General features: G+C 43.3%; 3 protein-coding genes across 3 annotated transcripts; all 3 read left to right on the top strand.

Annotated features, from left to right (window-relative positions):
- Positions 1–642: 642 nt before the first annotated feature.
- On the top strand, positions 643–2657 carry LOC310747159 (vomeronasal type-2 receptor 26-like). Its single transcript, XM_083581513.1, has 2 exons — positions 643–719; positions 1276–2657. The coding sequence occupies exons 1-2, from the start codon at positions 701–703 to the stop codon at positions 2175–2177; spliced, it is 921 nt and encodes a 306-aa protein (XP_083437639.1). The 5' UTR covers positions 643–700; the 3' UTR covers positions 2178–2657.
- A 10727-nt stretch (positions 2658–13384) lies between these two features.
- On the top strand, positions 13385–16660 carry LOC310747117 (vomeronasal type-2 receptor 26-like; the record flags this gene model as incomplete). The annotated part of the gene is made up of 2 exons (XM_083581451.1): positions 13385–14931; positions 15680–16660. Exons 1-2 carry the CDS (start codon positions 14770–14772, stop codon positions 16658–16660), a joined length of 1143 nt encoding a protein of 380 aa, XP_083437577.1. The 5' UTR covers positions 13385–14769.
- Positions 16661–17351: 691 nt separating this feature from the next.
- Positions 17352–20990, top strand: LOC310747315 (vomeronasal type-2 receptor 26-like; the record flags this gene model as incomplete). The annotated part of the gene is made up of 4 exons (XM_083581681.1): positions 17352–17369; positions 17821–18048; positions 19485–19611; positions 20089–20990. 4 exons carry the CDS (start codon positions 17352–17354, stop codon positions 20988–20990), a joined length of 1275 nt encoding a protein of 424 aa, XP_083437807.1.
- Between the last annotated feature and the right edge of the window lie 3618 nt (positions 20991–24608).

Below are 24608 nucleotides of genomic sequence, written 5' to 3'. Positions count from 1 at the left end.
CACAGAAGACATCTCACATTAAGGACCAATGGCTATCAGATACTGTTGTCAGCCATTCTTTTGTGTAAAGTTCCAGAGGGAGATCTCCAGTTAGTGGAATCTGATATAACGCTAATCTTGTTACAGCATTGCTTGGGCTTAAAATGAACATTATAATCTTCTGGAGTTTGCATGATGCTAGGCATAGCTGCAGCTAGTGCATAAACCTAAGATGGGCATAAGCAGCCCCTAGTCACAGAAGCCACTTGAGACCCTGGTGATGAGTTGGAATCTCAAAGTACTTCCAAAATACAAACATATTCCTTCATAATGAGCCCAATCCCTTCGGAGAGACAGAAACCACTCAACCAAAGTACATTGGATGCATAAAGATTCAGCCACCATCCTGTCCAATACAACCTTCAGACAGCAGTGCAGCGCCTTCACTTGATGCTATGTGGCTGCTTTTTATCCCATTGTATGTGCCACCTGTGCAAATATGGACCACATGTTTCGCATTATTGGTCCTCCTATTGCATATACATCCCCTGGTATAAGATTAAATCTCCAAAACATTTTTTAAAAAACTAAATTCTTCCAATATTTTGGATAGGTGCCACCCCTTTCAGTATGTAATGACAACTGCCACCCTGGTTACGGGAAGAAAAAAAAGGAAACAAGTAAATTTTGTTGCTATGATTGTGATCCATGTCCCAGCGGGATGTACTCAAGTGAAAAGGGTGAGAAATGTCATGTTAAGATAGACCAAACTGCACAATTTATTTAGCAAATTCTTAGATCCTTAAAATTTTGTGGTCATTAAAATTTTGCTGTGGGGAGGGTTAAGTAATGGATTTCTATATTGTTATTATTGTTGTTTACAATATAATAAATAATAATAATAATTTTGTTATTTATACCCCACCCATGTGGCTTGGTTTCCCTAGCCACTCCTGGAGGCTCCCAACAGAGGACTAAAAGCAGAATAAAACTTCAAACATTAAAAACCTCCCTAAACAGGGCTGCCTTCAGATGTTTTCTAAAAGTCAGATAATTGCTTGATCTTTAAAACATCCTAAAGAAAATGTTTTTAGAAAAGAACGTATTGCATTTTACATAGATTTCTAAAAAAAGAGGAGGAGGTACACTAAAACACAGAGATGTCCTCTGTGTAGAAGTTCCATATTTGGGCTAGAGGTTTTGAAAGCTGTCCTGCTAAAGAAAATTAAACAAGGTGAACTCCTGACGACAATTTTTTTTAAGAATTTTCTTCGTAATTTCACTTTGTCTTTTCAGACATGGAAACATGTATCAGTTGCCCAGCAAATAAGTATCCTAACCAAGACCAGGATAATTGCATTCCTAAAATACCAAACTTTCTGGGCTTTGATGAAACTTTAGCCATCATTTCAACTTCCTCAGCACTACTGTTCTCTCTCATCACAGCTCAAGTGCTGGGCATCTTCATTAAACACCGGGACACTGCCATCGTCAAAGCCAACAACAGAAGCCTCACTTACATTCTCCTTGTGTCCCTCCTCTTGTGTTTCCTCTGCTCCTTGATGTTCATTGGAACACCTAAGCAGGCAACCTGCCCACTCCGACAAACAGGTTTTGGCATCGTCTTCTCTGTGGCCCTCTCCAGCATCTTGGCCAAAACTATATCAGTGGTTTTGGCATTCATGGCTACCAAGCCAGGATCCACAATCAGGAAATGGATAGGCAAAAAACTGGCTTATTCCATTGTCCTCTCTGGCTCCACTGTTCAAGTGGGGCTCTGTGGTCTTTGGTTGGCAACTTTTCCTCCTTTTCCAGATTTGGACATGCAATCAATGAGTGAAGAAATTATATTCTTATGTAATGAAGGGTCAGTCCTCATGTTCTACTGTGTTTTAAGCTACATGGGCTTCCTGGCCATTATCAGCTTCACTGTGGCTTTCCTAGCCAGGAAGTTACCTGACAGTTTCAATGAAGCCAAGTTCATCACCTTCAGCATGCTGGTCTTCTGCAGTGTTTGGCTCTCCTTTATTCCAACTTACCTGAGCACCAGAGGAAAATACATGGTGGCTGTGGAGATCTTCTCCATCTTGGCTTCTAGTGCTGGATTACTGGCTTGCATCTTTTTCCCCAAATGCTACATTATTGTAGTGAGGCCTGAGTTGAACACCAGAGAGCATTTAATACAAAGAAAGATATAAATGATAATAAGAATTTGTGCTTCCATGATTGTTCTTCGTTTTCAACAGTGAAACATAAAAAAATAGAAAAATATGTGCTGGAACTCACAGTGAACTTCTCACTTATTCTCTTAGAATGGCAATGGCACCCACCTGAGAGATGTCAGAAATGAGTTACGGTGAAATCAGTTTCGGCTGAAAAGAAGCCCTGATTAGGACTATGTGACTAAATAAAACTATTTCAACAAAAATGTGAATGAATGAGAACAATGTGACCAAATGAAACTATTTCATCTATTTTGTGCTATGTTTCTGGGCTGCAAACTTGTTGCATGTTATTTTAAGAGGCCATTCAGACCAAATGAGGCAAATGTTCACATTACCTTCTGAACTTCAACTGAAGACAATGAAATTCTGAAATAGAACGAGAAATATTACTCCACAGCTATTCTGATTAGACAGCTAATATGAATGAAGAGTAAAGGATAAGTATTAGAGTAATTTTTTTTGACTATGTGATATATTAATTATTTAGTAAAGGTAAAGGTACCCCTGCCCGTAAGGGCCAGTCTTGACAGACGCTAGGGTTCTGCGCTCATCTCACTCTAGAGGCCGGGAGCCAGCGCTGTCCGCAGACACTTCCGGGTCACGTGGCCAGCGTGACGAAGCTGCTCTGGCGAACCGGCACCAGAGCAGCACACGGAACGCCGTTTACCTTCCCGCTATAAAGCGGTACCTATTTATCTACTTGCACTTAGGGGTGCTTTCGAACTGCTAGGTGGGCAGGAGCTGGGACTGAAAGACGGGAGCTCATTCCGCCGCAGGGATTCGAACCGCCGACCATGCGATCGGCAAGTCCTAGGCGCTGAGGTTTTACCCACAGCGCCACCCGCGTCCCTATTAATTAATTAATTATTTAAGAAGCTAAATAAAAAAGCTATGTTATATTAGTGTGGCCTGAAATCAACAATAGAGAGCAACTGATGGGGTAAAGGTAAAGGTAAAGGTACCCCTGCCCGTACGGGCCAGTCGTGTCTGACTCTGGGGTTGCGCGCCCATCTCGCTTAAGAGGCCAGGGGCCAGCCCTGTCCGAAGACACTTCCGGGTCACGTGGCCAGCGTGACAAGCTGCATCTGGCGAGCCAGCACAGCACACGGAAACGCCGTTTACCTTCCCGCTAGTAAGCGGTCCCTATTTATCTACTTGCACCCGAGGGTGCTTTCGAACCCCTGTGAGTGTTTGAGGGCCCTGCTCTTGCCATTTCCACCTGGCCCAGGGCGGGGCCTGAAGCCTCAAAAGGACTGCTCTGCTGCCCAGGAGGACTGCCCTGTGAGTGCCTGAGGGCCCTGCTCTTGCCATTTCCACCTGGCCCAGAGCGGGGCCTGAAGCCTCACAAGGACTGCTCCTGCCACTTACCGTATTTTTCGCACCATAGGACGCACCGGACAATAGGACGCACCTTGTTTTAGAGGGGGGAGAACAAGGGAAAAAAATTATTCCGCTCTCTGCCCAGTGCCCCTTCAGCGAAGTGGCAGGAGGCGCTGCGCAGAGAGTGGGAGAATTTTCCCCCTCTTGTTTTCCTGCTCTAAAACAAGGTGCCGTTTAAGGTGCGTTCAGGCGGCTACCTTGGAAGCCTGGAGAGCGAGAGGGGTCGGTGCGCACCGACCCCTCTCGCTCTCCAGGCTTCAGGTTCCTTTCGACCTGCGCTTTGGGGCTGGCAGGGGGAAGCCCACCACCAGCCCCAAAGAGCAGGTCAGGGAGCAGCGGAAAGGCGCAGCGGAGAGGCTGCTGCCATAGTCACGCGTCACTTCTCCAGCCGGGAGAGGGTCGCAGAGGGCTGCTTTAGCCCCGCGCGCGCTCTCCCGGGTGGAGAGGTGACGCGCGCCTATGGAGGCTCCTGCCATAGGCGCGCGTCACCTCTCCAGCCGGGAGAGGGTCGCGGGGGGCTGCTTTAGCCCCGCGCGCGCTCTCCCGGGTGGAGAGGTGACGCGCGCCTATGGAGGCTCCTGCCATAGGCGCACATCACCTCTCCAGCCGGGAGAGGGTCGCGAGGGGCTGCTTTAGCCCCGCGCGCGCTCTCCCGGGTGGAGAGGTGACGCGCGCCTATGGAGGCTCCTGCCATAGGCGCGCGTCACCTCTCCAGCTGGGAGAGGGTCGCTGGGGGCTGCTTTAGCCCCGCGCGCGCTCTCCCGGGTGGAGAGGTGACGCGCGCCTATGGAGGTTCCTGCCATGGGCGCGCGTCACCTCTCCAGCTGGGAGAGGGTCGCTGGGGGCTGCTTTAGCCCCGCGCGCGCTCTCCCGGGTGGAGAGGTGACGCGCGCCTATGGAGGCTCCTGCCATAGGCGCGCGTCACCTCTCCAGCCAGGAGAGGGTCGCGGGGGTTGCTTTAGCCCCGCGCGCGCTCTCCCGGGTGGATAGGTGACGCGCGCCTATGGTGGCTCCTGCCATAGCCGCGCGACACCTCTCCAGCCGGGAGAGGGTTGCAGGGCTATGGCGTCTTCGCTCCATAGGACGCACACACATTTCCCCTTCATTTTTGAAGGGGAAAAAGTGCGTCCTATAGAGCGAAAAATACGGTACTATCTGGCCCAGGTGGGGCCTCACAGGGACGGTTGTTGCCACTGATGCTGCTACTGCCCAGGAGGACCCGGAGGGGTGCAGAGTTCTTTTTAACATGTTTTAAAATGTTCCTTTTCCTTTAGATTTTCTATACATGGGGGTGGGATGGATGTTTGGGTGGGCTTGGGAATTTGTTAGATTTTGATGAATTTGTAATTTTTGCAGTTTTTATTTGTATTGTTTTATTGTTTTCTGGGTTGTTCTTGTTTTTTGTTTTTCTTGTTTTAAGGTTTTATTGTTTTAGGCTGCGAAAGAATAACATTAATTACCATCAATGGAGGCTACTATGAGGCTTGGGATTGCTACCGTGGAGGGGCGAGGGAGGTATAGCGGTGGGGGCAGATGTTATAGGCAAAGGGGATCGAGATACAGATATGCTTGTACCCCTTCCAATCTGCGCCTCATCCCGAGGGACGAGGGTAGGGCGAGCAAGGATTACTCACCTCCGTCACTGGTGCTGTGCAATGCCAGGTCTATAGGCAACAAAACCGCCACCCTGCGAGATTTCTTTATCTCGCAGGGGGTCGACCTGGCTTGTGTGACGGAGACCTGGGTGCACGAAGGGGCAACAGTTACCTTACGAGAGATGGCGCCCCCGGGTTTCTCCGTCCTCCACCAGTCACGGACTGTGGGCCGGGGGGGAGGGGTGGCATTATTAATCCGGGAAGATTGTCCTTTCAGGGCTCTACCATCGCCATTGATCCCCGGCATTGAATGTGTTGGCCTAGTGTGGGGCTCCGAGGAGAGCTTGGCTGTCTGGCTGGTGTACCGGCCACCTAGCGCACCAGCAGCCACCCTGTCAGGCCTATTGGAGGCGGTGGCCGGCTGGGCCTTGGAGTTCCCTAACCTATTGGTATTGGGGGACTTCAACATCCATGCTGATGCCACTCCCTCCTCACAGGCTCTGGACCTGGTGTCTTCCATGGCGACACTAGGGCTCTCCCAGTTTGTTTCGGGCCCCACACATCAAGCAGGCCACACGCTGGATTTGATCTTTGGCGTAGGTATAGATGTGATCATGTCTCCTTCGATGAAGGTGCCATGGTCTGATCACTACGCTCTGAAAGCCAGGATTGACTTTCCACCCCCACTCTGCTTAGGTGCCGAGCCAATTTGGGCTCGCCCGCAGAGGCTGATGGACCCTGATAGATTCCGCCAAGCCTTGCGGGACCTTGCTCCCCCTGGCGACTCATTGACTGAGCTTGTTGAGGGCTGGAATATCCAGCTCCTGGCAGCCATCGATGAGATCGCACCGAAGCGCCCTCTGCGACCCCGCAGAAACTGGGCTCCCTGGTTTACCGAGGAGCTCCGGAAAATGAAGCAGGACCTGAGATGGCTAGAGCGAGTATGGAGGGGTGCCCGTGACGGAGCCTCAAGAACATCTTATAGGGCTTTTATGAAAACCTACGAGATGGCGGTGAAGGCTGCTAAGAAGTCTTACTTCTCGGCCTCCATTGCATCCACTAGCTCTCACCCGGTGCAATTATTTAGTATAACCAGGTCTTTAACGTCCCTTGAGAGACAGCCAAATTTAAATAACAATTTGACACACAGCTGTGAGACATTTGCGAGCTTTTTTGCGGAGAAGGTCTTGTTGCTCCGCCATGACCTCCCTGCCAATTTGGATACAATAAAGTAACTGGAGGCCCCTCGACTGTCCTCGGGTCCAGTATTGGACCACTTCGACTGGATATCCCCAGCCGATGTGGACAGAATCCTCCGAGCTGGAAAGCCCACCACCTGTCCTCTCAACCCGTGCCCGTCTTGGCTGATTAGAGCGTGTCCAGACGAGGTGCGGGCCCTCCTGGGAGATATCATCAATTTGTCCCTTGGCACGGGGACATTCCCAGGGGAACTGAAGGAGGCAGTGGTGCGCCCTCTCTTAAAGAAAACATCATTAGATCCTTTAGATCTATCCAATTACCGCCCGGTTTCGAATCTTCCATTCCTGGGTAAGGTGATTGAGAGAGTGGTTGCTGAACAGCTTGGTGGGTTTCTGGATGAAACATCGGCTCTGGATCCATTCCAGTCCGTCTTCCGCGCTGGTCATGGGACCGAGACAGCTCTGGTTGCCCTAACAGATGATCTTCGTAGACAGCTGGATCGAGGCGGGTCGGGGTTGCTGATTCTTCTAGATCTGTCAGCAGCTTTCGACATGGTCGATCACGAACTTCTGGACCACCGCCTTGCCGACGTGGGGATCCAGGGCACAGTCCTTCAATGGCTGCGCTCGTTTCTCTCTGGTTGGGGACAGAGGGTGGCGCTTGGGGGGGAATTGTCATCGCGCCACTCCTTGGTGTGTGGAGTACCTCAGGGTGCGATACTCTCCCCGATGCTTTTCAACATCTTTATGCGCCCCCTCGCCCAGCTTGTCCGGAGTTTGGGGCTGGGTTGCTATCAGTATGCCGATGACACCCAAGTCTATCTGTTGATGGATGGCCATCCTGACTCGGCCCCAGACACACTGACCAGATGTCTGGAAGCTGTGGCTGGATGGTTACGTGGGAGCCGGTTGAAGCTAAATCCTTCGAAGACAGAGGTCCTGTGGCTGGGATGGGACGATATGGGATTGGGGGGGCAACTCCCATCTCTAGCGGGGGCGCAATTAGTGCCAGCTCCGTCTGTTAAGAGTTTGGGTGTAATCTTCGACACCTCCCTTTCCATGGAGGCGCAGATTGCAGCTATAAGAAAGGCGGCATTTTTCCATCTCCGCCAAGCTAAGCAGTTGGCTCCTTACCTCTCTCACCCTGACCTAGCCACTGTGATCCATGCGACGGTCACCTCCAGACTGGATTATTGTAACTCGCTCTACGTGGGGCTGCCTTTAAGACTGACCCAGAAACTCCAGCGGGTGCAGAATGCTGCAGCAAGACTCCTTACGGGGTCTTTGCTGCGAGATCACATTCACCCGGTGCTATATCAGCTGCACTGGCTCCCGGTGGAGTACAGGATCAGGTTTAAGGTGCTGGTTTTAACCTTTAAAGCCCTATACGGCCTAGGACCCTCGTACATATGGGATCGCCTCTCCTGGTATGCCCCACAGAGAAACTTACGGTCTTCAAATAAAAACACCTTGAAGGTCCCAGGCCACAGAGAAGTTAGGCTGGCCTCAACTAGAGCCAGGGCTTTTTCGACTGTGGCTCCGACCTGGTGGAACACTCTGTCACAAGAGACTAGGGCCCTGCAGGACTTGACATCTTTCCGCAGGGCCTGCAAGACAGAGCTGTTCCGCCAGGCCTTTGGCCAGGGCACAGCCTGACTCCCTCCCTCAGCAATCTTCGCGGAGCTCTGGCCCAATGGTGGCCAGCGGCTTGAATTTAATTAATTTTGTAATGAATGATTTTAGAGTGTTGTTTGTGTTGTACTTTTGTACTGTTTTATTGTTGTTAGCCGCCCTGAGCCCAGCTTCGGCTGGGGAGGGCGGGATATAAATAAAAAATTTTATTATTATTATTATTATAGGTTGGCAGGCGCTGGGACCGAGCAACGGGAGCGCACCCTGCCGCGGGGATTCGAACCGCCGACCTGACGATCGGCAAGTCCCAGGAGCTGAGGTTTTACCCACAGCGCCACCTGCGTCCCTGTAACTGATGGGGAGAAATATGTAAATGACAGATGTGTTTGTAGTTTCATTTATGTTCTTGATATCAATCTGAGAACATGAGGTTTTACAAGTGTAAACTGGTATCCCCATGTGTGTCCACAACCTACCTAACCCCTAAAACATACTCCCTTGTGAGATCTTTTGCTAGAGTCAACTGGGCACAGCTCTGAGAATAGGCCCAAATTACCTTGTGCCCAAAAATGAGCTCTCACAAATTGGACTGTTCCCAGCAGAGTTGGTTTATCTTTTAACAATAGATTGATTAGCATAGTGTAGAACAGTGACATCCAATAGGTAGATCACAATCTACTGGTAGATTGTGAGGTGCCTGTGGTAGATCATGGTAGATCGCCACCCCCTCTCAAAAGCTCAACAATCACTTTGAACTTTGATTTCCTAAAACAAAAGCTCCACAACTTTGACTTCCTAAAAAAAGCTGAACAACTTTGGTAGATCACTGCCAGTTTTTTTATAGTGGGAGTAGATCTCAGTATCTTGAAAGGTGGACAAGCCTGGTGTAGAACATATAGAACCATGGGTACATTTAAAATAATATCCTCACACATTCAGACTCATAATAATAACTTCCTACAATACACGGGGAAGATAAATGGATACAGCATAACAGTGTGTTGTATGATTCCCAAGTAGGGCTGGCCCTCCCATGAGGCAAGGGGAGGTGACCACCTCTGGCAGCAAGATCTACAAGGGCAGCAGATCCCAATGTAGATCTTTATTCCCCACTTGTTCCTATTGTAGATATTTACTAACTCCTTCTTCCCTGGAGAGGATGGGGATGCCCTTTTGTGGCTTACATCAGGTGCCAAAAGATCTTGGACCAGATCTGCTCCCAAGAAGATAGTAACAATCAAAACACTGACTAAAGCCACTGCTGCATGGCATAGGTCTATTTGATGGACCCAGGACCAGAAATTCTATGCCTGAAGCTATTATAGTTCTTAATGACATATCTGGGCTTCACACGGACAGGCAACTGAATCCCTACCAAGCCCCTAGGTACACTATCCAGTGTAGTACAAATGTTGCTCAGAGAGTAGCAGGAAGATGTGTGGAAGGTTGCTGGGCTTACGTTAAGAGTACCAGAAGAGGGTGTGTATAAGTGATATAATGAAGTGGGCTGCTGATGCATAGGTGGCACTAAGATGTGATTCTTTTGTACATGACAGATTGCAGTAAAGGAAGGTTTTCTTAAAGAGAGTTCTCCTGAATGGATTTCCTACCTTAAGGAAGTTTTGTACATCTTGTTTCCTGGCTAGTCAGGACACCCAACATGACCGGCTATTGTACTACTCATCCCACATTCAGCTATCTATATTTGACTGAGGAATACTCTCTCCAGAGGTTCGGACAAAGTCAAGTTCTGAAATCTGCATTCAGTGATGTTTCCATTGCTAATTTATTTTATTATCACCATCACTGCAATTCAGCATTTTCAGTCATTTAATTATTATGGCCCTTGTCACACAGCAACTTCCTAGAGGGGATTGGAAAAGAAATAGGCAAAGTGGGTGATTACCCAGGGTACACTGCAGGTTAGGCCAACTTCTTATCCAGATACAAACACAAAATGTAGGTCAAGCATGACCCCTCGTAATAGAGGTGTTAATGAATAGGGGCTGTGTGAAGGAATGAAACTAGGATGCTATGCAACATCAAATGACTGAAAGCCTGCTTCTGCTGTTCCTAAAGTCATGGTCTGTGAAAGGCTCCTAGGGCTGAAGGGTGGGGCAAGGCAGGTGGGAAAAGCCATTGCCTGGTAGCCAGCAGAAAGTCTCTCTCCCCTCACCCCTCGTTTCTCCTTCCTCTGCTTCTCCTGCACACCATGGGTACCCTCCTATGGGAAGCTGCAGAGGGAGGAGAAGGAAGGGAACCTAGATTATACTGAACCAATTCACTACTGCATTTAGTTCCATATTGTCTACAATGATGGACAGCAGCTTTATAAGGTTTTAGACTGGGGTCTCTTCCAGTGAAACCTGGAGATGTTAGGTATTGAATGTCAGACCCTCTGCACATGAACCATATGTGGTACCACTGTGTAATAGCTCTTTTTCTCTTACTTCTCCACTTGTGGAAGTTTGTCCCATTGATAAATGGATGCAATTGGATATCAGCCCTTTTTCATCAGTTTTGCTTTTCTGTTTTCGATTGTATAGTCACTGCTTTTTCCTTGAAGTTCATTTTACCATATATATTTTTGGGTTGGTGAGGATTCACAGAAGGGTCATACGTTCAATTAAAGAATGATACACCCACATGCATCTTTTAGGAGGAGCTGTGACATTGGCTCCTCACACTATGCTGCTAACCCTGCGCCAATTTGCAAGACTGGCATCTGATCTGAATGATTTATCTGGCAAACTAGTTAAAATTTACCCTTCCTAATTGACAATTGCCTGAGGCAACAAATGTTTACTTGACAGATCTGCTAAGGATGATGCACCATGGAGTCCTTAAAAACGGCAAGAAGTGATTGTCCCCCCTGTAATTATTAAAATTACAATAATTAAGTCACCTTGACAATGCTCCAGAAGGCAAAATGTCGGGTGGGGAAGAATCAGCAAGCAAGCCTGAAAGTTTTCATGGACAGTTAGAATAATGCAGAAGTGAGAAGCCAGGCTCTGTGATTGTACAGGCAATACTTCAAATCACTTCATCTTATTTACCATTCAAGGCCGGTCTTTGTGACAGGGTTTAATGATAAGATGCATGCATGTCCCTTTAATCACTGAACTGGCAGAGTCTGCTGCCTCCAAATCGATGCTGGTCAAATCAGGCTGCTGCTGATAATAATGATATTGTAGAAAGGCAAAGAAGAGTCCATGTGTAGAACCTTGCTGCTGCTGCTTCTCTTGCTCTTCCCCAACATGGTGTGCCAAGTGCATAGTGCTCATTTTACCACAACTAATCCTGTACCTATTCCACATGAGTGGTATGAGCCAGGTGACCCTGTCATTGGTGGGATTGCATCTCATATCCGCTACGTCTTCCCCAATGTTTTATTTAATATACACCCCTCTGAAGCCTTGATTAACAACCCACTGTAAGTAAATAGTACTTAATAGGATTTTATTAATTCTTTACATTTTTATATGTGACTGAAATATACTTTGTTTTGAATGAGTAGTTTTAGAATTGTATTACTAAACCGTATTAATTAATTAACTGCATTAATTTGAAAGATTTGATAGACTGTATGAGAAACATCTGCGCATACAAGCCACGTCTAAACTCTCACTTGGACATTAGGAATCCTTAAGATTTAGTGATCCAATTCTGCAAAGAGAAAATTGAGTAAGAGAAGGAGAAGGGGCGGTGGCAAGTTTACTGATGCAACCAAATTTTTCAGGGTGTTTAAAACAGAAATGGATTGTGAAGAGGTCCAAACGGATCTTTTGAAATGGGATATATGGGCAGTAAAATGAAAAATGCAATCCAATGTGTGAAGTGATGTACCTTTGGGCAACAAAGCCTTAATTTCACTTACAAATCTATGGCATTTCAACTGCTGATGATTGACCACAAATGAGATACTGGGACAGTAATGAATAGCTCATTGAAAATGCTGACCTGGTATATAGAAACTGTGGAAATGGCAAATTCCATGCTAGGAATCCTCACTAAAGCCTTAAGGAACTAAAAACAAAACTACACAAATCATAATGCTATTATACCAATTATGGAATATTGTGTACAGTTCTGCCCACCGTATCTAAAAAGATTTATTGTACATCTTGAAATGGTTCAGAAAAAGCAGGAAAAAGTGATCAGATCAACTCGTCTATGAGAAAAAGTGGAAACATTTGGGACTTTTTAGTTCAGAGAAAGGTGAGCAAGAGGTGACATTATATAGGTGCACCAGATTATGAATGGTGTGGTGAAACTCCTCTCTCATAATTCTTGAACATGGGAAAATCCCATGAAGCTAAATGTGGAAAAATTCAAGACAAGCAAAAGAACCTACTTATGCACACACTGAATAGTTAAACTGTGGAATTTGCTCCACCAAGAGGTAATGGAGAATGTCCTGAACTTGCATAAGGACTGGCTGCTAAAATACAACAAAATGAACCTATAAATTTCACTAGGCAAAACTATTATTTCATGTCATGTATCATTATTAATTGATTGCTTCCCCCGTATTCAGAAAGGTCTTCGCACAAAACATAATGTTGGTCTTAGTTACTCAGTTATTCATAAACGAAGTGGGTTTATAAAAGAAGAATAAGATAAAATTATGTGATTTCCAGTCTCCCATATAAACTTTAACTAGTGCACGTGTGTTTACATGTGTTGGTGTTCAAATTATTTTCTACTTACTCTTGCTCAATTGCCATTTGTTCTTCTATTAACATTTTTTCAAGCACTCAGTGACTGATTTCCTTCCACATTTCTATGATGAAAATAGGGACGTCCTATTCAATAATAATAAGAATAATTTTACCATATATTCCCCACCCAACTCATTGGGTTGCCACTCTGGGCGACTTCCAACATATAAAAAAATAATATTACATTAAACATTTATAAACTTCCCTATAGAGGGCTGCCTTCTGATGACTTGGGGGTCAGATAACTCCATACCCCCCACACAACATTTCTCCAAAGAAAGTAGGGACATCTGAAGGAAAACTGGGATGTTCCGGGATCCAATCATAAACCAGAATGGCTTCTCTTAATCAGGGATGTCCTTGGAAAATAGGGACACTTGGAGAGTCTGGAGTTGCCTCTTCAGTACCCTGAAAGCTACATAGTGAAGTTGCCAGATGCATTTCTTGTGAGAATTAGACTCTAGTTCCCATTTCCAGAGCATGCAGAAGTCAGCCCTGGGTTGTTTGATCCTTTAATTAGTTCTCCATTTTCTCCTATAAAAACTATGCAAAACTCTCTCTTTTAAATTTTAAAGAGCCAATAACCTTTACTTGGTGTACTTGCAGATTAAATACAGTGCCATAACTGTCAAAACTGCCACAAAGTGTATGACATCACAGAGTTCTACAGCTCTTGAAATTAACCCTTTACATATGCATTTTGGATGCCAACATCCCACACGTCTGAGCGGAAGGTGGAGCAGAGGGTGCACTGGATATCATTTGACTTGCTCTACTGTGGTATGAAACACTGTCTGACTCTGAGTGATATTGTCCCCAAAGTGCCACCCTAAATTGTTACGGCAGGCTGATGTCAGAGAAATGCTAACTTGGCCAGATGACAGATACCCATTCACTACGCATAAAAACTCTGCCATATTGCTGTTTGTCAGCACAATAGTGGCTGTAAGAGTGAGCACTCTTTGCCTCTGCCATTGCCATGTGTTTGGTGTGCTAATGTTCCCTGACATGTGTTTGATCTGTTTCATATGGAAACTTACATCACCTGCGTTCTAGTCCTCTGCCCTCCTATTTCATTGCCCACATGTCATTTATCATGGCAGACTAGCACTAGGGAGATACAGTTTCAAATCTCCATTCTCTGGGTCATCTACAACCTAGGGGGTTTTGTGAGGATTCATAGCAAGTGAATGCCAGCCTGTGTTTCCTTCATGAAGTGCGGTAAGAATATTTATTAAAATAAAATGGCAGTGTCCAAAGCTTATTGGAAAGAAGCAGAAGTAAGTTTAATGAAGAATGTATTCAAAGTGCTTTGTAAACATGGGATCAGAGCTTTTGACAACCATCATTGCTAGTTCACAAGTAGGCATACTTGGTAGAAATACAATATGTGTTACTCCCCATTGCTGTATCTTTATTCTCTCGAAAAACTTATACTTCACATTGAAAATGGCAGCTGTCATCAGCTTTATTGTCATTTTTATTTCCAGAGAAAGCTACTACCAAAGGGATATAGCAATAATTTCAAAAACTGTAGCATAGCCATATGGCACAGCACATGTTTCTAGATGAAACTGTATAGAGAGAAGGAACAACATGGTCAGAAATACAGAAGATGAACTGAAAGTCAAAAAAAATTCTATAAATTCTGTATAGATTTCTTCACAATCTATGTGTTTGAGAAAATAAAAAAAAAGATTTGGACTAAAGAGCAATCCAAACATTCTAAAGGAACAAAACAAGGAACAAAACAGCACCCATCTTTCCAATAAAGCTTACTTAATTACTAACTTTGCTACCTTTGAATATAGCCCTTATATATCCTAACAGTCTGAAAGCTGTATCGCTCAAATCTAGATTATGTGCCCTATTTTATTTTCCCATGGAATAATGCCACTTTATTCCCAGGGTGTTATCAAAATTCTACCAGCACATCCTTGCCCTGGTGTTTGCGATTGATGAGATCAATGAGAATCCCAAGGTCTTGCCCAATGTCACTCTTGGGTTCCACATCTATGACAGCTACCATAACTCTAAGATGACCTACCGCACCACTCTGGATCTGCTGTTTAACTCACATAGCTTTGTCCCCAACTACAAATGTGGCTACCAGGAAAATATAATAGGAGTCATTGGGGGACTGAGCTCTGAGGTCACCTTGTGCATGGCAGACATCTTGGGTCTTTACAAAATTCCACAGGTAGGAACATTCTGTATAAGAGAAAATTGAGATTTCGCACCGTAATTCACTCTTCAGCTCTCTTTTCAGTAGGAGTCTATTGATTCATAAATATGGAGTGGCATAACAGGGACAAGTGAAAGGGACTGAAATGTATGGGTTTGTTGTTGTTATAGCATTGTTATAGCATGGGGGTCTCAAACAATGTGCATGACAGGAACAAGGTTACTAAGGATGTGTGCTTTATGCAGGTAAGGGAAGATTGGTTAAAAAGTGCCATGTTGGTAAATGGGGTATCCAAATGGAATCATATACAGTGGTACCTCGGGTTACAGATGCTTCAGGTTACAGACTCTTCAGGTTACAGACTCCACTAACCCCCAAATAGTACCTCGGGATAAGAACTTTGCTTCAGGATGAGAACAGAAATCGTGTGATGGCAGCACAGTGCCAACAGGAGGCCCCATTAGCTAAAGTGGTATCTCAGGTTAAGAACAGTTTCAGGTTAAGAACAGACCTCCAGAACAAATTAAGTTCTTAACCCGAGGTACCACTGTAATCATATAATATTTTCATTTAAGCCCAGGACATGCTAACTAGAATGCTCTCCATAAGAAATGAGAAATTGAGCAAAATTGTGTCTGTACTTTTTTATATAAGGGGAGGTGGATATTTTCCAAAATATCAGTAAATTTGGGATATGTGAGACAAATAGGTTTCCTTTGAATTCTTCCATCCCTTTGGAATGGTTCTCTTTTTCTTTTTTCAGATTTCATATGGTTCATTTGAAGCATCCATGAATGATCAAATTAAGTTCCCTTCCTTTTACCACATGGCTCCTAATGAAGATCTTCAGTACAAGGGAATTATCCAGCTGCTTCTGCATTTTGGATGGAAATGGGTTGGGCTCATCACTCCTGCTAATGAAGCTGGTGAACGTTTCTTGAATACCATTGAACCAATGTTTTTCAAAAATGGGATCTGTTCAGCATTCACAGAAAGAGTTAAACAACATGTTCATATCACTAGTAACTCATTTAATATAGTGGGTGACTCAAGGATTTTGTCCCCAGCTTTCATAACAAGCAAAGCAAATGCAGTTGTTGTATATGGAGAAAGTGCATCTATTATATGGTTGTCCACTGCTCTAAATATAATGAAGCTAACTCAGTTGATACTTTCCCAGTCCAAAAAGAACTTACCTGAAGGAAAAGTATGGATAACCACAGCTCAAATTGATTTCATAATATATGTTCTTCAGAAAGTTATTGGTGTTGATATTCAAATGTTCCATGGTGCTATCTCTTTTGCAATTCATTCCAAGGAAGTTCGTGACTTCCGAGACTTTCTGCAACATGTAAATCCTTCCTTGGAAGAGGGAGATGGTTTTATCTCAGGTTTCTGGGAACAAACATTTGGTTGTTCAGTTACAGACTCTGCTAAGTCATCAGACAAAGCTAAGCCTTGTACCGGAGAGGAAATGCTGGAGAGCCTTCCTGCGCCATTTTTTGAAATGAGCATGACCAGCCACAGCTACAGTATCTATAATGCTGTCTCGGCTTTGGCACATGCCTTACATAGGCACTTGGCTAAATCCAACCACAGAAGTATGGAGGCTGCTGGAAGACGATCTCCTCAGAATATAGCGCCTTGGAAGGTAGTGTTTGCTGTTACAAAGAGCTTGTTTTGCAAAGTGTTCGTGCACTCCCTTGATATTTTATGTGAGTTGGTATTTACTTACAAAGAATGAAAAATATTCAGTTACAGAAATAAAATTTAAGTATAATAGATACAATATCAAAGATGGGAATTAGCATATTTCTTAAAACGATACAGAACCAATACTGGATGAGGGACTTTCATAAGCACCAGACTAGCAGCTACCTGAAGACAGAATAGCTGCTAAATAACAGCAGCTGAGAATGAGTTGGAAGTAGTGTTTTCCAATATGTCAATTGGCATTTAATTAGACAATTTTTGTAGCTTTGGGGTGCATAGTAAAAATGGGGTGGGTAGTAATAGAAATTCAAACCATGTTTGGTTAGGTGCAGCGTAATTGGTTAAATATATTTGCTAGGAAGGTGTGCCTGTCTTTTTTTTTTTCTTTTGCTACCTTCTGATTGTATGCACTGTTCTAGCAAAGTATAGGGATGCCATAAACCAAAAAGAGAAAGAAAATTAAAATCAAGCACATTTTCCACTTGGCCACCTTGTGATGTTAACAAAGAATAGAAAAAATATAGGCAATCCCCTTCCCGCTTTGAATTTCTTATGAACTTTCTGACTCACCCATACAAACTTTGAAAAACCTTATCTGCACTGCCAACACCAGCAAAAGCATCAGAAAAATCAACTATTGATTTGCAGAGGAGAAGGGAGAGATTGGTGAAATGAGGCAGCAGAGTCATTTGGCATTGCACAAAATATAACTAATTATTCAAATGATCAGTATTGAAAAAGTATCTTTAAGGTTCAAATATACCTTTTTTTAAAAAAATATCATAGGGTAGGAGGCGCATCATAGAATAACAAACTGCAGCTTCTCAATAAATTGGTAGTGGGCTTGAATATTGTCATCCAGAGAGATTGTTCAAAACCTCTTAAAATTGCAAGAACATATCATTGCACAATACTGATTAAAAAGTGAAATGGAAAGGGGGCATAAAAGAAGTCTTTTGACATGACAGCATGTAATTTTTCCTCCATGTGTGGTGTGTGTGGTATAAATGCCTTCATTTGCAGAAAACAAGAATGATTCAGCCAATTCTACACTGTCATAAATTATACGTTGAATTAAAACTTTATAAACCTTAGTTATAAAGATCTTGAATGCATCTAGGAAAGCTATTCAACAATTTTAATCAGAATGTTTTAATACTTTATAGACCTTTTGATTCTCTTTCCACCTAGCTCCACTCATTCCTACAGAAAATCTCATTCAACAACTCTGTTGGTGAAGAAATTACATTAAATGAACATGGAGAATTAGCAGCTGGTTATGATATTACAAATTTGATCACTTTCCCAAATAAATCCTACATCAGGGTCAAAGTGGGAAGGCTGGATCCTCAGGCCCCTCCAGGGAAAGAGCTCACCATTAATGATGGGCAGATTGAATGGCACAGGGACTTGACTCAGGTAAGGAAATAACTGCACAGTCTGTCAAATTCATGGCTATCCCATAAAATGGAATGCAATGAAAACAAGGAGGCATTTTTGTCACTTAGCACTGATTAAATGTGAAGTTTGCTGGGAGAGAAAAGTAGTCTTGAAGAAGAGGAAATTCCTCTCTAGATGGATAGTATTTTAATGGATAGAATCTCTATTTGAATGATTGGCTTTATTTGTGGGAACATGCTTGTAGATTAGTTTAAAAGAGCCCACTTGTTGCCCAGCTGAGGCTGATTGCACTTTGCTTTGAATTAGATATTATATTGAATAATATGGGGATATTGCCTTTCTATTTATTGTACATTGGTAAGCCAACAAGCAGTAAGCAATATACTTTAAGGAATACTGTGAGGTCTAACACTAAACAAACATATGAGCCACAATACGAAAAAGAGCAACATGCTCAGAAGACATCTCACATTGAGAAGGACCAATGGCTATCAGATACTGTTGTCAGACATTCTTTTATGTGAAGTCCCAGAGGTAGATCTCCAGTTTGTGGAATCTGATAGAATCCTATGATTGTTGCAGCATTGCCTGGGCTTAAAATGAACATTATAATATCCTGGATTTTGTATGATGCTAGGCATAGCTGCACCTAGTGCATAAACCTAAGCTGGGCATAAAGAGCCAACCACAAAAGCCACTTGAGACCCTAGTGATGAGTTGGAATCTCAAAGTAGTTCCAACCTATAAACTTCTTCCTTCAGATTTAGTGCCATCCCTCCCAGAAGAGATCCTTCACATAATTCTGAGACACAGAAAACACTCACCCAAAGAACTTTGGACTTATAAGGATTCAGCCACCATCCTGTCCAACACAACCTTCAGACAGCAGTTCAACACCTTCACTGATTCTCCTAATTCCTACGGAAAGCCAAGACAGAGATGCAGGTCATCAGTATACTTGTGACACTGTCCTCCAGATTCCTAGAAGATAGCCGCTATTCCATATAAATGTTGAATCATAAAGATGACTGAACCTGAAACCTTGTGGGCCAGCACAGCCCCAAAGACATGCAACTAAGCAATACCCTCCTAGTATTACTTACTAGTAACAACACTGCAGGTAGGAGCAGAATCATTATACTACAGTACCTCCAATTCCCACATCCTTTAGTTGCATCATAAGGACACCAAGTGACATTCGTGAAGGAAACAGCTGTGGTTCCTACAACTGGCATAGCCAATTTATTGAATTCTAATAAAGTTGTATGTATAGCTATGCCAAATATGTATACTCAAATTATATTGGGCTCGTATGATGCTTAACAACAGCATTTTATCCCATTCTATGCGTCACCTGTGCACATACAGACCATATGTTTCATGTTATCGGTCGCTCCTTTTGCTGATAGACCCCCTGGTGTTAAAAAATAAATTATTCTTATATTTTTGGATAGGTGCCACCCCTGTCAGTATGTAATGACAACTGCCGTCCTGGTTACGGGAAGAAAAAGAAGGAGGGAAGTAAATTTTGTTGCTATGATTGTGATCCGTGTCCCAGCAGGACGTACTCAAGTGAAAAGGGTGAGAAATGTCATATTAAGACCAAACTACACCATTTATTTAGCCAACTCTTAAGTCCTTAAATTTTTGTTGTCACTAAAAGCATGGAGGTGAAAGGTTTAAAATTGTGGTGTCTGTATTGTCCTCATTGTTTGCAATATAATCTTTAAAACACCCTGAAGAAAATATTTTTAGAAAGGGAGGTAACCTCTCTCAGTTCAGAAGATTTTAGCTGTGATAATGCTCTCATTTCACTATAACAGCTTGTGATTCTAAGAAAGAGGAGGAGGACCACTAACACATAGAGATGTCTTCTATGTAGAAATTCCAGATTTGATATATGAGATTAATTTTGAAATATCTCAGACAAAAGTCTTTGGGCTAGAAATTTTGAAAGCTACCCCGGTAAAGAACATTAGCTAGGTGAACTCCTGATGACAAAAATTCTTAAGAATTTTCTTCATAGTTTCAAATTCTCCTAATCATTTGTCTTTACAGACATGGAAACATGTATCAGTTGCCCAGCAAATAAGTATCCAAACAAAGACCAGGATAAATGCATTCCTAAAATACCAAACTTTCTTGGCTTTGATGAAACTTTGGCCATCATTTCAACTTCCTCAGCACTACTGTTGTCTCTGATCACAGCTCTGGTGTTTGGCATCTTCATTAAACACCGGGACACTGCCATCGTCAAAGCCAACAACAGAAGCCTCACTTACATTCTCCTTGTGTCCCTCCTCTTGTGTTTCCTTTGCTCTTTGATGTTCATTGGAACACCTAAGCAGGCAACCTGCCCACTCCGACAAACAGGTTTTGGCATCGTCTTCTCTGTGGCCCTCTCCAGTATCTTGGCCAAAACCATTTCAGTGGTTTTGGCATTCATGGCTACCAAGCCAGGATCCACAATCAGGAAGTGGGTAGGCAAAAAACTGGCTTATTCCATTGTCCTCTTCTGCTCTAAAATTCAAGTAGGGCTTTGTGGTCTTTGGCTGACAACTTTTCCCCCTTTCCCAGATTTGGACATGCAATCAATGAGTGAAGAAATTATATTCTTATGTAATGAAGGGTCAATCCTCATGTTCTATTGTGTTTTGGGCTACATGGGCTTTCTGGCCATTTTCAGCTTCGCTGTAGCCTTCTTAGCCAGGAAATTGCCGGACAGCTTCAATGAAGCCAAGTTCATCACATTCAGCATGCTGGTTTTCTGCAGTGTTTGGCTCTCCTTCATTCCAACCTACCTGAGCACCAGAGGAAAATACATGGTGGCTGTGGAGATCTTCTCCATCTTGGCTTCTAGTGCTGGATTACTGGCTTGCATCTTTTTCCCCAAATGCTACATTATTCTTGTGAGGCCTGAGTTGAACACCAGAGAACATCTAATACAAAGAAAGATCTAAATAATATTAGAACTTGAGGTCCCATGGTGTTTTTCTTTGTATTCTACAGTGAAACATCAAAAAATGAGAATAAATGAAACTATTTCAGCAATTTTGTCTTTTTTTCTGGACTGCAAAATGGTTGCATGTTATTTTTGGAGCCCATTCTGACCAAATGAGGCAAACATGAGCTTCAACTGAAGAAACTGAAACTCCGAAAGAGAAAGAGAAACATCAACATTATTCTATAGCTTTTCTGATTAGATAGCTGATATGAATGAGAAGTAGAGATAATATATGTATTATAGTATAGTTTTTGATTAAGTGATATATGAATTTAAAAAACTAAATTTAAAAAGTTACATTATTTTGGAAAGGCCTGAATTCAACAATAGAGAGCAGCTGATAGAAAGAAATAAGTAATCAACAGAGATGTTTGTAGTTTCACTTATGTTGTTCGTATCAATGTAGGAACATGAGGTCCTAAAAGTGTAAATTGGAATCCCCATGTGTGTGTGCAACCTACCTAACCCCTAAAACAAACTCCCTTGTGAGATCTTTTACTAGAGTCAGCTGGACAGAGCTCTGAGAATTGACCCAAATTATCTCATGCCCAGAAATGAGCTCTCACAAATTGGACTGCTCCCCACAGAGTTGGTTTATTACAAAATAATAAATGATCTTTTAATAATAGATTGATTAGTATGGTGCAGAATATATAGAACTATGGGTGCATTTAAAGTAATATCCTCATGCATTCAAACTCATAGTAATAGGTTCCTACACCACAAGGGGGAAATAAAGGGATAGAGGATAACAGTGTGTTGCATGATTCCCAAGCAGGGCTGGCCCTCCCATGAGACAAGGTGAGGCAACCACCTCTGGCCGCAAGATCCACGGGGCAGCAGATCCCAATGTAGATCTTTATTCCCCACTTGTTCCTGGTGGAGATCTTCACTCATTCCTTCTTCCCTGGAGAGGATGGGGATGCCGTTTTGTGGCTTACCTCAGACACCAAGATGTCTTGGGCCAGCTCTGCTCCCAAGAAGATAGTGATTGATGCAGAGTTTACCTATCCAACCACTGACTAGAGCAACTGCTGCAGCTGTGTGGGCATAAGGATGTGCTGGACCCAGGATCTAGGAACAGGAATTCTATGCCTGAAGTTATTGCACTTCTGAATCATATATTTGGCCTTCACACTGACAGGCAACTTTACTAAAATCTAAATTGACTTTGATTTAACATCATCAGAGGCCGTGTCATTCAATCCTCCACAAGTAGCATCTAATACAAAGAAAGCTATAAACAGAAGACTTTGTGGCTTCAAACACGTTCTTTGTGTTCTACACCAAAACATCAACATATTTAAATTAATTAGGACAATGTGGCCAAATGAAATTGAGGCAGTTTTATGATCAGATTGTGAACATTTTATCTATGAAATAAATAATATTTTATTTCCCGGTTGCAAAATGGTTGCCTGTTCTTTTAAGAGGCCGTTCTGACCAAGTGCGACAGAAGTTCAAATGCAGATCCAAAGTTCAACTGAAGAAACTAAAACTTTGAGTTGGAAAAAGAAACCTCAACAGAATGCAATAACTGTTCTTAATAGTCAGCTGATATGAATGAGGAGTAGAGATGATTAAACCTATTATTTATTTTTATGAAGCAATATAGAGCTTGTGGTTGACAGACCATTGTAATCTCTGGACCCAGCAAGTATCAGAATTTAATTAGGGTTTGGGGCGCTAAACTGTGTACTAGACATCTCTAATCCCCTGAATCAGCAAGATAATTCAGACAAGCTAATTTCCCATGAAGTGATAGCCTGGCTGACAAGTCATTGAGGGAACAAAGGATCAAAGGGGCCTCGGTATGAAATGGCAAATGGGTGAGGCCTCACTTCCTCAACTGATAAAGATACATACCAATAACATTCCATCTTACAGACCAATCTAATACAAAGTTTTCCTCATGCCAAGGAACAGAAAATTACAATTTCCCCCCACATATTATCCAGTTTGCCTCCTCCGTTGCATTCATACAGTTGACCTAGTTACCCGGAAACCATTGTTTCTTGGTGAGAACTTGCTGCTCACCAAAATAGAAAGTTATCATGTTGCTTCCACTGAAGATTTGCTGACAAGATACCCACGAAAGCACCCAGAGCAGTATCTAACATCACCTCATTTTCGCTCTTCTCCATTACATGGTTGCATACACACACAAAACAAGCAAGAAAAACCTTGTTCTTCCTAACCTATAATTCCATGAGGTGATAAATATATTTACTTGGCAGCTCTGCTAATGATGATGCAATGTGGAGTCATAAAAAAACTTGCAAGAAGTGATTGTATCCCCTGTAATTATTCAAATTGCAGTAATTAATTCACCTTGCCAATGCTCCAGAACACAGAATGTGGGGTCAGGGGGAGAATCAACAAGCAAGCCTGAAATGTTTATAATACCCCAGTGTTCCATAGCGAGTTAGGATAATGCAGGAGAGAGAGGCCAGGCACTGTGATTATATCAGCAAAATTTCAAATCACTTCATCTTATTTACCATTCAAGGCCGGTCTTTGTGACAGGGTTTAATGATAAGATGCATGCATGTCCCTTTAAGCACTGAATTGGCAGAATCTGCTGCCTCCAAATCCATGCTGTTCAAATCAGGCTGCTGATGATGATGATGATATTGTAGAGAGGCAAAGAAGAGTCCATGTGTAGAACCTTGCTGCTGCTGCTTCTCCTGCTCTTCCCCAACATGGTGTGTCAAGTGCATAGTGCTCATTTTACCACAACTAATCCTGTACCTATTCCACATGAGTGGTATGAGCCAGGTGACCCTGTCATTGGTGGCATAGCATCTCATATCCGCTACGTCTTCCCCAATGTTTTATTCAATAAACACCCCTCTGAAGCCTTGATTGACAACCCACAGTAAGTAAATAGTCTTTAATGTTTTCTCATTCTTTACATTTTTATATTTGACTGAAACATACTTTGAATGAATAGTTTTAGAACTGCATTGATTTGACAGCCTGTAATTATTTGAAGATTTGATAAACTGTATGAGAAACATCTGTACATACAAACCATGGGATACAGCACCTCGCCTATGAGAAAAGGTTATAACATTTTAGTTCTGAGAAAGGTGAGCAAGAGGTGACATTATATAGGTGTACCAGATTATGTATGGTGTGGTGAAATTGGATAGAGAAAAGTTTTTCTCCTCTTTCCTAATACTAGAACTTGGGGAAATCCAATGAAGCTAAATCAGAGCCAGTGTGGTGTAGTGGTTTAGACTGGTAGACTCCTAATCTGGTGAACCGGGTTCGCGTCTCCGCTCCTCCACATGCAGCTGCTGGGTGACCTTGGACCAGTCACACTTCTCTGAAGTCTCTCAGCCCCACTCACCTCACAGAGTGTTTGTTGTTGGGGGAGGAAGGGAAAGGAGAATGTTGGCCGCTTTGAGACTCCTTCGGGTAGTGATAAAGTGGGATATCAAATCCAAACTCTTCTTCTTCTAAATGTGGAAAAATTTGAGACAAGCAAAATAACCTATTATTCACAAACTGCATAGTTAAACCATGCATTCTGCTCCCCCAAGAGGTAATGGAAAATGCCTTGAACTTG

The sequence above is a fragment of the Podarcis filfolensis genome, assembly GCF_964270895.1.
Source record: "Podarcis filfolensis genome assembly, chromosome: 13".
Classification (NCBI taxonomy): Eukaryota; Metazoa; Chordata; class Lepidosauria; order Squamata; family Lacertidae; genus Podarcis; species Podarcis filfolensis.
This window is presented reverse-complemented; position numbering and strand designations above follow the sequence as displayed.